Source organism: Polypterus senegalus, chromosome 15 (genome assembly GCF_016835505.1).
Source record: "Polypterus senegalus isolate Bchr_013 chromosome 15, ASM1683550v1, whole genome shotgun sequence".
In the NCBI taxonomy this organism is placed as follows: Eukaryota; Metazoa; Chordata; class Cladistia; order Polypteriformes; family Polypteridae; genus Polypterus; species Polypterus senegalus.
The window spans coordinates 44962419-44976223 of record NC_053168.1 but is presented as its reverse complement, the minus strand read 5'-3'; the positions used below and the strand labels follow the sequence as shown (position 1 = coordinate 44976223).

General features: G+C 34.7%; 1 protein-coding gene across 5 annotated transcripts in view; it reads right to left on the bottom strand.

The window, feature by feature from the left end:
• The window catches only part of tbc1d5 (TBC1 domain family, member 5), a 483468-nt gene that overhangs the window by 235755 nt on the left and 233908 nt on the right, over nucleotides 1-13805 (bottom strand). For all 5 annotated transcript variants that reach the window (XM_039737608.1, XM_039737613.1, XM_039737610.1 and 2 more), the window contains one exon: nucleotides 7708-7816. In XM_039737608.1, coding sequence (XP_039593542.1) covers nucleotides 7708-7816 — 109 coding nt within the window. The remainder of the gene's footprint in view (nucleotides 1-7707; nucleotides 7817-13805) is intronic.

Below are 13805 nucleotides of genomic sequence, written 5' to 3'. Positions count from 1 at the left end.
AAACAAGAAATGAAACATAATATCAATTTAAAACCATATAACTATAATCCAAACTGTATTTAAATGACTGATCTTTTTAATAATAATTAACATGTTTAGGACAATTTAAAAAAGTGCAACAGAACAATTTCCTGCATCTACACTGTATATCGTATAAACATACATGCATACATAGATACTTTTTACAAACTAGCCATCGAGCCGACCAAAATTAATCACTGATTTGTTGAATTTTTCAATTTGCAGCTGTAGTCTACTATGTCAGTGTGAGCCCATTTTTTATAACTACCAGGAAATGAAGAGAATTTTAACTCTGAAGAGTCTGCTTCCATGTGTGACCGCAGAAACAAGGGGATGAATGAACAAATTGATGGTTCTCTAGTATGTAATCGGTAAGCTGACACAAAGAAAGGACCAGATGGGTCTCATTCACATGTAAGCAGCTGCCTCTGACCTTGCACGATCCACATAAAAGAATGGGGAATGTTTATTTTATTCTTTCATGTTCTCACAAATCTGACAAACTATTTATTCCTATAAAAGTATAGTTATACCTCTGGAATAAGTATTACTATTAAGACTGCCATTTCATTTTATTCTGAGAAAAATTAAACAAGTGAACAACTGAAAAGTTTCAATGCTCAGAGGACCTGTTTTGAAAATTGACATTTAAAAATGGAGTTGGAACAAAGGAGACAAAAAGTGTAAAGAATAAAAAAATAAATTAAGAGTCTCTCAATATCTATTATTCAAGGAAAAAAACACACTCTGCAATATAAGCCTAAAGGAAATTCCAGAGCATAATCTAGTTCTCTCTTTGGCACCACTGCTACCACAACACCACTGTTTTACTAAAGCTACTAGAAGTACAGATCACTAACTTAGATCAACTACAATAAACTTAAAAACAGCAGCAGACCTTTACTTAAATGTGTTCAGCATAAATTTAAATACCTTGTTACCATATATAATCTAATTAATGGGACTGTTAACAATATGTGTTACAACCTACAGTGTATGTAAAATGAGAACAAACAGGACATTATGATGAACACATTAAAAGTTAACATATGGTAATACACACCAACACAAGATATAGTACATAATTATATGCTGAAATATGTGTGCAACTTTAAACCTATATTGCAATGTATTTGCTTTTATTCAAAATGACACTAGCAATGGCAAAATCTCAAAAAATAAAAAGGAAACTTTTATACTTCATTTATAAGCAATTCATTAATACAGCACCATAAATAACCAATACATAAAACACATTCATCCATACAAAAAATCTGAACACCTCCACCTACATTTCTCTGGGACTACACCAGTCTACTGGGGTGGCTCACCCACTTAACAACTCAGAGTATTAAAAAAGCATCCCATTCTCTTACCTCCAATGTATCTCACTCTCTCTTACTCACTTCATATAATATGGTAGCATAATTACTTTATATTACAGATTACAGAAGAAGGCAATGTAACATTTAAAGGAAATGAAAAGATATTACGAGTGTATTTACTTATTTGGCTGACACCTTTATCCAAGGAGACTCACAACACTTCTAATACAATTGCTTATGTTTCTTCTGATCTTCCAATTGGAGCACAGGCAGGTCAAGTGACTTGCTCAGGGTCACACAGTGTAAGTAATGGGATTTGAACTCACAGCGTTTGCAACAATCAACTGGAAGGATTCAGGCCTCCTACGGAATTCACCTTATCATGTGTCTTTAGGACACTATATGCAAAAAAGCAAAATTAGAAGAACAAATATAACTGATTTTGGGAACACTTTATTATTTAATATGTGGTTCTGTGGATGTATTCTATTCTAAAATTAAAAGTGATTGTAACAAATGTAACAAAAAGTAATATAGTGTCAAGGGGCTGATTGTCCAGACCATTGTTATTCAGTTAACTGGGATTCCAAGGTAAATTTGTAAGATTTGTTTGTGTAATTCATATTGATTTAAGTATTAACAATAATAACATAATCAATAATTCAATACTAATATTAAAATTCAATATTAATGTTATTAAAGTCCCTACGATACACAACATTATATTTAGTGTTGTTCATGTCATTCACATGTGAATGCTGAGAGCCAAGAATTATGCCTACCCCTCCCAACATTTAATATTTGGTAATCTGACCCTCAAGAGAAAGCTGCTGAAGATCCACAACAGCAAAGCACATAACATTTACTTATTCTGGTTTATTGTCTCTTATTCTAATTTAAAGCTTTGTGTTTTGGCATTTATCTTTATTTAGTCTTTGAAGCTGTTATTACTTGTTTCCAGTGTTGCATATGTGTTCTTTTTGAATTATTGTGAAGCACTCTGAGCATGGGACAAGTACTACATAAAGAAAACGTATTATTATTATTTTTGAGCAAAAGTAGAAAGAAAATTTTATTCTCAAGTAAAGTAGAAATATTCTGAAAACATACTTCAGTACATTAACAAAGCATTTGACTCCATGGAAATAAACAAAAACAACCACAGTAATTGCATTAGTTCTGTTTTATCTAGAATTCTAAAATAATTTCTGCATTGCATGGTAAATTCAAACCAATCTGTATATTTTCTAGTTTTGTTTGGTCTTGTACAGAGTCACAGAGATCTAGTGCTATTCCAGCAGTACAGAGGAATCAATCAGCCTTGAATCGGATGTAATCTGTTAAAAGTTTCAGTCGGCACATACTTCCTTTGTTGAACAAGAAATACATTTAGCTAAGTCTAGTAAATGCATTTTAATGCAGACTTTAAACTCATAATGGATATCCCAGCCAATCAACTCAAGTTTCTAATATTCTTCAGTGTAAATTATTTTTTGTATACGTTTTAACTAATCTTTTGAAGAAAAAAATGTGATGCTACTTTGACAGTATTGTTTCTTCCTCTATTTTTGATTTTTCTAGTCATTTCTTTTCCCTACTAAACAGTAAGTAAGGTAGATAAATTAAAGGAATGAGCCATTAAAAATGCTATGGGCTTGAAAAAGGAGGGAAAGAAGGAAGCCACATTCCCAACAATTGCATTTAGTAATGATGTGTTAGTCTATTCAGTGTCAATTAGTCATATAGCACTTTACTGTATATAGTACCTTCCACAGCTACCATTTTCAAAGGACATGAAAAAACAAATAAGAAATGTTGCAGTGAACTTCAGAATACAATAGCTGGAAACTGAAGAATTGCAAAAGTATAAAAATCCAGAGATATGGCAAAAATTCCCTGAATTCATTGTTCCAGCCTTCCAGGTGACTGTAATGAAGGGTTTTTGGTGGCAGCATAATTGTGTGGGATGTTTTCAATGCATACATTATACCCCAAGATTTGATAAAAACAATGTATATGTGACAACAGTGTACACATTTTCTCAGCAAGATAACATTCCATGCTAAAAGATGAACAAATCATTAGATGGGTTCATTGATATGACAGGGAATTCAGCTTAATGTGACAGCCTCCACAATCATAAAATTTGAAACCAATGAAGCACCTGTAGGATGAGAAGCAATGAGCTGCTCATTGGGGTACAAAGGAGTTAACTTTGTCCTGCCCACCATCCTGAATGACAACATGTTGAATACATGCCCTAATGGGTTACTCAAAGAGCAAATGAGGAAACAACTTGCCATATGTCAGTGGATAATCAGAGTGCATTTGATTATGTAAACTAAGATAACTAAAAAAAATGATATTAATTTTAATATTCAAAATTAAGAAACAGGTACTCAATACAACTTTTAACATATCGATTTAAATGAATGCTAGAGAAAAAAAAATACAATTTCCTAGGTCTTTAGAGATTACAGTATTTTATCTATATTACTGCATTTCTTCATTCATAATATTTCAAAGTGGCAAAAATGATTAAGGACACTATTAAAGCTTATGTGCCTCTTTACATAGATTAATATAAACATATATTTCTATAGTAGGCAACAGTTCCAAATTAGGAAATCATTCTAGTTGATTGTACATGGGGTTCTGGGCAAAGGAAAACTACAGGTGCCTAACACATTAGCCTGGATTCTGCCCATAGCAGTATGAGAACACAATCTAATAATGTTTTTTTTAATGCTGAGAATGCTCTTTACATAGAATGGCAGTTTCAATATAGTAATTTAAATATGCTGGTATGCAAAATGTATTACAAAATATGCTCATTCACATAATTTCCCCTCAAATATTTAAATGGATCAGGCAAGCTCTGAAAAATGGATGGGACATATTTGGTGTACTATTTTGATAACAGAAGAATGCACTGCATGTCAAAATACTGCATTTGTGATGGGATTCTAAACAAATTTCTTAGATTTTAACTATACAAAAGCATTAATTTATTTTTTAAATATAATGAAATATTTGAATAAATGAAAAAGTGCAGATTACCCTCCAAAACCTGTAACTGGTGCCTTTGCTCTTCAGTGGTGGAGCTACATGTACAACTTGTACAAGTTTACCTTCCCACTCTCACACAAGTTTAGTCCACTAACTTTGACAAACACATTAATTCATGTGTAATCATATACAAGGGATTGTTCTTGTATGTTTGGTTAGTTTTAAATGCAAACATATTAGCAAGTAATGTGGACTACTGCAAGAAATACTGCATACAATTGTCAAACATTATGAATTATGTGGACAAAGTCTATCCACCTCAACAAAAACAAAACATATCCAGGCAATTAAGGTAAGGTGAGAAATTCAAACCTTGTACTGATAAATAAATTTGAATATTTTCATTTCTATGTAATGGGAAGAATGGTATATATACACACTATAACCCTAAAGAAACTACAGGCTGGCTATACATTCTCTATAATCCACTAAGATTAGTTCTAATGGTTTAATCAGAACCCACACTTATTGCGATGGAAGAAAAATACAAAATGCTGCACAGAAAAATTATTTCAAAGGTAATAGATCAGGTATGAGTAAATGAAAATATGAAATAATTTTGCTAATAAAAATAATGTGAGAACAATTTCTCTGCTAATTGTCTGTGATTAGTATTTTGCTTTGTTTCACCTTTTCACATTCTACTCATTTAAAGGATTTCTTTGTAACAGATAAAGTTACAAATCAGAAAAAATTTATACTATTATATTATATTCAGATCAGATCGACCCTTGCTAATCCATCAATTGAGCAAAAAATGTAAAAAATATAATATAAAATCATCAGTGAAAGATACTGAAATAAACAAAAGGTTAGTCAAGGTTTGGCATGCTCAGTTAACTCCAAAAAACATTGATAAATGTCTGTGAGATTCTGAAAATCATTTGAAAAGTTCTTGTAAAGTGAAAAACATTTTTTTTCTCATTTAAACTAAAATAGAGCATCTTTTTCAATTATGTTATGAGAGATGTGGTAGAATTCTTTCATTTGAGCAAAATAAGATGGCCTTCTGGACTGGTAGTATAAGTTATCACAATATATTATTAATTAGATACTAACGCCGAATCTGGCATTACCCAAAATAGAACTAGAATAGAATTAGATAATTAGATGCAATTATGAAATCGGGACTGTTTGTAAACTTTGTTAAGCAAAGATTACATTACAATAAGGTTTGAGTTTGAGATATTCTCAAAACAAGCAACTCACTAAAGGAGATTTCTGAAGAAATTACTCACAAGCAGGGTCTAAATAAGTATGTGTAAGATGTACAGTTATGTTAACAGTTAGACCATGGTTTACTGACTGAGGAAGACTGTATTTTATGGAGGGATGACTTCCACTTATTATATGGAATTGTAATTGAGTTCCTGTTTGCAGCAGTGTCTCAGATTATCTCAAGGTGCAATAAAACAAAAAAAAACAGTTGGCATACTGCAGCTTGGGGATAAAACCTTTGTCTTTGTCACGTCCAGAAAAAAATTAATTCTAAAGCAGATGATAAGGAAAGCTGGCTACATTCCTTTTAGTAAAATCTCTAACTAATAAAAAGTAAAAGGAATATGTTCCAGGAAATTTTAGGAACAGTTGCATAATAGATACAAATATATTATCAATGTACACATCCTCCAGGATCCCAATAGTAGACATATCCCAAATATTAAATACTGTGTAATTTAGGGATAGTGAAAATTATTAACTTGTGCATTGGTAGCATTCTTCTAAGTGAGTGTTACGTCATCTTCAATTCTTCCTTTGCTGTTCATTTGTACTTTGCTATTGTTTATTTCTTTGAGTAGTTCTCTCACCTGTAAATTTGAGGATTTAGTTTTTTCACAGCACACACACAAACTCACATACTCTCTCACACACAATAGGACTTTTTTAACATTTTATTTTCAATCAATGATGACACCAAAGTCTCTTCACACATCTGACTTAAGTTGAGATGGATTATAAATGATTTGAGGAGTGCTGCCTGGATAAACATGAGTACTATTTTAGAATACAATAAAGGACTTTCCTTTCCCTCTCCATTTTTCTCTCTTGAGAAAATATACAAAAGCAATGTGTTTTACTGAAAACAACAATACATTGTTATTACATTATATTGTTGTAGTCCAAACCTGACCCATTTTCTAAAATTGTTTGACTGCATCTGAATCAATAAAAAAAATTAATTAAAAAAAATGAACATATATTCATAGTTCCTGCAGATAAACAGTGGGTACCTAACAGATGAAATAAGTAAAGTTAAATAAAGCTTTATGAAATCACTGCTTAATGAAATTAGAACACATACTGATCAGGTTATCATCATACATTAATCAATTCGCAGACTGGTGCTAGTACAACAATCTGGATCAATTAGGGCAAGATTAAAGAGATGGTTGTTAACTTCAGAAAGATCCATGCTGTTCACACCTCACTGCACATCGAGGGCTCTGCAGTGGAACCAAAGCACCAAATTCCTCAGTGTGCACCTAACGTGGTTGATTTACACCGACTTCACAGCAAAGAAGGCACAGCAGCCTCTCCACTTCCTTCAGCAGCTGAAGAAGGCAAGCTTCCTCACCCATTTTTAGCACATTCCACAGGGCCACTATCTACTATGTATGGGTCATATGACAATAAACCCATTTAACTTTATAATATTTACCGTTTTCTTGTTAAAAATAAATTATTCATGCAATACTTTACTTAACTCACCCATGTTTTATTGCAGGAAACCGTGTAATATATGTAAATAAAAGGATAATTTCTATATATCTGTGCCCCTTTTTTTAAACTGGACCTAACAAATTATTTGATTTACTGGCAATATGTCTAACATCTATCCAACCATTTTTCCATGCAGTCAGGGTCAGGGTCATGGCAGTCCAAGAACCAACATTGGATTTGGGAAGCAGTCAATTGCAAGGCACAGCCAGTTACATTGGCCTAATACAAAGTTACCATAAAGAACTCCCTGCTCATATTTGGAATGTGAGAAGAAAACTGTAATGTCCAGAGAAAGCCCTGGAGAAACCATTAGGCAGACAACGGAATTCCATACAAACTCTAAACCCTCTAACGGACTCTAGATTTCAACCCAAAGCTTTTGGAGCTAAATACTGTTCCTCTCTGACATCATATATTTACATCAATTTTTGTTAATAAAGAATATTCACCAAGGTCTAGGTTATGAGGAACAATTAAAAAAGGTGCAGTTACAAAGTATGAAGATTGGTACGACATACATTATAGTATATATACATATATATATATATATATATAAATATATATTTCTTACCTTCCAGCAAATACTACGAAATCTGCTGCTCCTCAGCTGCCCATTAAGGCCTTTCTGTCTGATCCTAGCAAGGTAATTACTGTGTAAAAATAATTCTTCCCATTCTTTTCTAATGGAAAAAAGGAAATTCAAGTCAAAAGAAATAAATCAAATAATCAATTGCCAATCAATGCTGTGGTATACTCCCTTTCCCCAATGATAAATTTCATATTTTCTCCATAGATTTGAACAATGAATTATTGACATCATTATTTTTCAACTAGGTTCCTTCAAACAGTATTTGTGCAAATCTGTGGATGTTCAGTTCAGTTATTCTAGAAACTAATGCCAGCTGTCAAAAAGTAGTACTTTCCTGGACATGATCAATTTTTCTTCTGTTCCTTTCCATTACACTAAATTGAGCATGTTGTGCATCTCAGCTTATAAAGCCCTTACAAAGTTTTACTGTGAAATTAAGTGTAAGAAATTATTTTTACAGTAAAGAAACATTTATAGAATAGTAATAATAATTATCTCAATCGCTAAGTAATAATACTGAAATGTTTTATTAGAGTATGCAGGATGCACCACAGTACAACTCAATGGCTGACAGACAAATAAGGGTCCAGCAACACACATACTTTCCACCTCCCTGAGCAGCACTCCCAGTGCATCCCCATGAATTTTCCAGCACTTCACATTCCTGACATCTCAAAAGACTTTTTGTTACTCCAGCTAAATCACAGATCTTGTTGCAAATGGGTCATTTGTTAGATAATTATCTAGCCTAGACAAAAACTGAACATTACTTTTTTGTTTGTCATAAAATGAGCATTCAGGAAAGAGAGAAAAGATTGTTCATACAATCAACCATCTATTGCATGACAAACATAAAAATCTTGTTCTTTATAAACACTCAAATATTTAAAATGTCTCAAAAGTTATTGTGGTTAACAAAAACACCTGAAATTTGTCATTGCTTTGCCACACCTTCATTTCTAATTCTTTTGAAGTAAAAATCATGTCATATTGTGTTCTATGGATATTGAACTTAAAAAGGACAAAGGTCCAGCTATAATGTCAACTTTTGGCGAGGTTGTCGTAGTTTTAATTTTTTCTAGATACTTATATGTAAAAAAATCACATAGGAATTTAGGAATCCATGCTTTGTATTCTTTCCTAACTGCTCTCTATAATCTTTATTTTTTGCTTTTGTTTATATATATATATACAGTGGTGTGAAAAACTATTTGCCCCCTTCCTGATTTCTTATTCTTTTGCATGTTTGTCACACAAAATGTTTCTGATCATCAAATACATTTAACCATTAGTCAAATATAACACAAGTAAACACAAAATGCAGTTTTTAAATGATGGTTTTTATTATTTAGGGAGAAAAAATCCAAACCTACATGGCCCTGTGTGAAAAAGTAATTGCCCCCTGAACCTAATAACTGGTTGGGCCACCCTTAGCAGCAATAACTGCAATCAAGCGTTTGCTATAACTTGCAATGAGTCTTTTACAGCGCTCTGGAGGAATTTTGGCCCACTCATCTTTGCAGAATTGTTGTAATTCAGCTTTATTTGAGGGTTTTCTATCATGAACCGCCTTTTTAAGGTCATGCCATAGCATCTCAATTGGATTCAGGTCAGGACTTTGACTAGGCCACTCCAAAGTCTTCATTTTGTTTTCTTCAGCCATTCAGAGGTAGATTTGCTGGTGTGTTTTGGGTCATTGTCCTGTTGCAGCACCCAAGATCACTTCAGCTTGAGTTGACGAACAGATGGCCGGACATTCTCCTTCAGGATTTTTTGGTAGACAGTAGAATTCATGGTTCCATCTATCACAGCAAGCCTTCCAGGTCCTGAAGCAGAAAAACAACGCCAGACCATCACACTACCACCACCATATTTTACTGTTGGTATGATGTTCTTTTCTGAAATGCTGTGTTCCTTTTACGCCAGATGTAACGGGACATTTGCCTTCCAAAAGTTCAACTTTTGTCTCATCAGTCCACAAGGTATTTTCCCAAAAGTCTTGGCAATCATTGAGATGTTTCTTAGCAAAATTGAGACGAGCCCTAATGTTCTTTTTGCTTAACAGTGGTTTTGCGTCTTGGAAATCTGCCATGCAGGCCGTTTTTGCCCAGTCTCTTTCTTATGGTGGAGTCGTGAACACTGACCTTAATTGAGGCAAGTGAGGCCTACAGTTCTTTAGACGTTTTCCTGGGGTCTTTTGTGACCTCTCGGATGAGTCATCTCTGCGCTCCTGGGGTAATTTTGGTCGGCCAGCCACTCCTGGGAAGGTTCACCACTGTTCCATGTTTTTGCCATTTGTGGATAATGGCTCTCACTGTGGTTCGCTGGAGTCCCAAAGCTTTAGAAATGGCTTTATAACCTTTACCAGACTGATAGATCTCAATTACTTCTGTTCTCATTTGTTCCTGAATTTCTTGGATCTTGGCATGATGTCTAGTTTTTGAGGTGCTTTTGGTCTACTTCTCTGTGTCAGGCAGCTCCTATTTAAGTGATTTCTTGATTGAAACAGGTGTGGCAGTAATCAGGCCTGGGGGTGGCTACGGAAATTGAACTCAGGTGTGATACACCACAGTTAGGTTATTTTTTAACAATGGGGCAATTACTTTTTCACACAGGGCCATGTAGGTTTGGATTTTTTTTCTCCCTAAATAATAAAAACCATCATTTAAAAACTGCATTTTGTGTTTACTTGTGTTATATTTGACTAATGGTTAAATGTGTTTGATGATCAGAAACATTTTGTGTGACAAACATGCAAAAGAATAAGAAATCAGGAAGGGGCAAATAGTTTTCACACCACTGTATATATATATATATATATATATATATATATATATATATATATACATAACAAGATGAACAAGATGAGCACTGCCAGAGCCCTACAAAATGACCTCCAGTAAGCCACTGGTGTGAATGTCTCTGATCAAACAATAAGAAACACACTTCAAGTGGGTGAGCTGAGGGCCCGACGACCTCTAGTTGGCTCTATGCTCATTGCCCAGCAACATGGAGCTCGATTGGCATTTGCTATAGAATACCAGAATTTGCAGGTCCACCATTGGCGCCCTGTAAAACAACAGTCTGCAAACGTCTAGGAACTGAGAAGACCAGCTGCTGGTCTTTGGGAGAAGAATGTTGTCCCACTCTTGTCTGATACAGAATTCTAGCTGCTTAACAGTCCTGCATGTTTTCATTTCATGATGCTCCAAATATGTTTTCAACTGGTCAATGGTCTGGACTGCAGCCAGTCCAGTTCAGCACTTGGACTTGTTCACTATGAAGCCATGCTGTTGTAATAGTCTCAGTATGTGGTTTAGAATTTTCATGCTGAAATATGCCAGGACTTTCTGGATGGGAGCATATGATGCATTTCCAGATGTGCAAGCTGCCAATTCCATAGACACTAATCTACCCCCATACCATCAAAGATGCCAGCTTTTGAAATGAGCACTGATAACAACTTGTATGGTCACCCTCCTCTTTAGTCCGGAGGATGCGGCATCCATGGTTTCCAAAAAGAATTTCAAATTTTGATTTGCCTAACCTCAGGACAGTTTTCCACTTTGCCTTAGTTATATTTTAAATGAGCTTTGGCCGAGAGACGATGGCAGTGTTTCTGTATCACGTTCACAAATGGCTTCATCAATGCACTTTTAGATCTCTAACCTGAATTTATGGATGACACAGTGAACTGTATTCACAGACAATGATTTCTGGAAGTATTCCTGAGCTCATGCAGTGATTCCCATGACAGAATCATGTCTGTTTTTAATTCTGTGCCACCTGACGGCCTGGTATTCACTGGCATCCAATACTGATTTTTGGCATTGTCTCTTGCACACAGAGATTTCTCCAGATTCTCAGAATCTTTTGATGATATTATGTACTGTAGATGATGATATATTCAAAGTCTTCACAGTTTTACGTTGAGGAACATTATTCTGAAATCGTTCCATAATTTGTAGATGGAGTTTTTCAAATATTGGTGAATCTCTGCACATCTTTACTTCTGAGAGGCAGAGTCTAAGATGCTCTTTTTATGCCCAATTATGTTACTGACCTGTTGCCAACTAACCTAATTAGTTGCAAAATGCTGCTCCAGCTGTTTCTTTTTAGTACCACTTGCTTTTCCTGCCTTTTGTTGCCCCCGTCCCAACGTTTCTGAGATGTGTTGCTGCCATCAAATTCAAAATGAGCTGATATTTTTCATAAAATAGTAAAATGTCTCGCTTTCAACATTTGATATGTTTTCTATGTTCTATTGTGAATAAAATAGGCGTTTTTTCGGAACCGGGGTTGTATAAGCTGAAAATAAATATTACACGGGGATAGTTATAAAAAAAAATACAACACCATCATCAATTCCTAAAATGCAAAAGGTTGGAGAAAGCATCAAAACGAGCTGGAACAATGGGAAAAATCCAAAAATAACATAACATGATTGACAATGTAATTGTTTTGTCACTGTTATGAGACATAAATCACTTGCAACGAGTGCAGAATGCAGCTGCTAGAATCCTAACTAGGAAAAGAAAATCCGAACACATTTCTCCAGTTTTGATGTCACTACACTGGTTGCCTGTGTCATTCAGGATTGACTTTAAAATACTGCTTATGGTTTATAAAGCCTTAAATAATCTCGCTCCATCTTCTATATCGGAATGCCTGACACGTTATATTCCAAATCGTAACCTTAGATCTTCAAATGAGTGTCTCCTTATAATTCCAAAAGCTAAACTTAAAAGAAGTGGTGAGGCGGCCTTCTGCTGTTATGCACCTAAAATCTGGAATAGCCTGCCAATAGGAATTCGCCAGGCAAATACAGTGGAGCACTTTAAAACACTGCTGAAAACACATTACTTTAACATGGCCTTTTTATAACTTCACTTTAACTTAATACTGATACTCTGTATGTTCAATTCTTCATAATAACTATTCACAGTGGCTCCAAAATCCATACTGACCCCTACTCTCTCTTCTGTTTCTTTTTCCGGTTTCTTAGTGGTGGCGGCCTGCGCCACCACCACCTACTCAAAGCATCATGATGCACCAACATTGATGGACTGAAAGCCAGAAGTCTACGTGACCATCATCATCAGGTCCTTCCATGAAAACCCTAAATACAAAGAAGACTGTTTGATTTATGTTAGGTAGATTGCCCAGAGGGGACTGGGCGGTCTCGTGGTCTGGAACCCCTAAAGATTTTATTTTTTTTCTCCAGCTTTTGGAGTTTTTTTTTTTTTTTTCTGTCCACCCTGGCCATCGGACCTTACTTATTCTATGTTAATTAATGTTGACTTACGTTTATTTTTTATTGTGTCTTCTATTTTTCTATTCATTTTGTAAAGCACTTTGAGCTACATTTTTTTGTATGAAAATGTGCTATATAAATAAATGTTGATTGATTGATTGATATATATATATATATATATATATATACACACACACACATTCACATATATATACATATATATATATATATATAAATATACATATATATATACATATACATATACATATACATATACATACATATACATATATATATATATATACATATACACATATATATACACATATATATATAATACATACATATACACATATATATACACATATATATATATATACATATACATATATATATATATATATATATATATATATATACATATATATATATATATACACATATATATATATATACATATATATATATATATACACATATATATATATATACATATATATATATATACATATATATATATATTGTGGCCCCGGCGGGCTGGAGCCGCCGGGGCATGGGAGGACATGAGGAGGCTTGTGCCTCCTCCAGACCGCGGGGCGTCCGTCCTGGTTCTATTGGGAGCCACGGGTGAGGGCATGGAAGCCCTACCCTGTAGGGGCCCGTGGTTGCCGCCAGGCGGCGCCCCGATGCCGGTTGATCCCATACAGTCGCCGGCGGGCTGGAGCCCGGCGGGGCGCTGGAGGGCGAGAGGAGGGCTTGTGCCTCCTCCACACCCAGGGGCGTCCGTCCTGGTTCTGTTGGGGGCCCGGGTTGAGGGCATGGAAGC